The 916-nt window shown below is 64.3% G+C and overlaps 1 protein-coding gene across 1 annotated transcript in view; it reads right to left on the reverse strand.

Moving 5' to 3' along the window:
- Positions 1–525: 525 nt before the first annotated feature.
- The window catches only part of NKX2-8 (NK2 homeobox 8), a 2,559-nt gene continuing 2,168 nt past the window's right edge, over positions 526–916 (reverse strand). The window contains exon 3 of the mRNA XM_008568353.1: positions 526–642. Within this exon, the coding sequence (XP_008566575.1) occupies positions 526–642 (117 nt within the window). The remainder of the gene's footprint in view (positions 643–916) is intronic.

Genomic DNA, 916 nt, shown 5'->3' on the forward strand with positions numbered 1-916 from the left:
GAAGTCACAGCTACGTGAGGCATTCGCGGGCTCAACTGGACGTTACAGGTTCCCCGGTGCTCTCCGGTCCCCGAGCACTCGGCTCCGCACTCTGGAAAAGGCCGGCTTGTGGCCAGGCCTGTGCTGCTCCAGGCCAGTGCGCTCCGCACCCGGCCTCGTCGGCATGTCTCCGGACAAGCTCGTGGCCCCCTGGGTCGCCTTTTGCTGCTTGAAAGGCCAGCAGCTCTGGGAGCACAGCGGAGCCTCCGCGTCACTCCGGGCCCAGAGCCTCCTCCTTGCCTCAGCCCCCCGCCCTTCTTTCCTTCCCGTCCCCCAACCCGCATCTTCCTAAGGACGTGTCGGGACCGCGATCTGCCCTTCGACCCAGCCGGGGGTGGGCCCTAACTCAGCGGGTCAAGGAGCTGGCGGGCGCTCATCTACGTTCCCGGCAGGCCCGCGGGGAACCCAACCCTATACGTTTTACTCTCGCACCAGAAAAAGGAAAAATACTCTTAATTCTTGTAAAATGCGTTGCTTCCATACAAATCACTTAAAAAATATACAAATAAGGCTCAAGAAAAAATCTAGCTCTGGGGTTGGCGGTCGAGGAAAGATGGGGGCGCGGATCTTGAAGAAAGTTCCCCGTTTGTGCTTCCACGACGGCTGGTGAGAGAGGGTCAGGGGGCGTCAGCGCCGAAGGAGGTGGGGCCCGCAGGGAGGTGGCCCGGAGCGCTCCAGGTCTTCGGCTCCAGCCCTGCTCCGGCCGCAGAGTGCGCGCCAAAGTCCAGACTGGCCCCAGTGCCCCTCGGCGGCCTCACCAGTTCCAGGAGACCAAGGCCGGGGGCGCTAAGTGCTGGTAGGCGGGGAAGAGGCCGAGCGCCGAGCCGGGCCCGAAGGCGGTGTAGCCCGGCAGAGGGCAGGCGGCGGCCGCGGGACC

This window comes from Galeopterus variegatus, unplaced genomic scaffold (genome assembly GCF_000696425.1).
Source record: "Galeopterus variegatus unplaced genomic scaffold, G_variegatus-3.0.2 Scaffold402, whole genome shotgun sequence".
Lineage (NCBI taxonomy): Eukaryota > Metazoa > Chordata > Mammalia > Dermoptera > Cynocephalidae > Galeopterus > Galeopterus variegatus.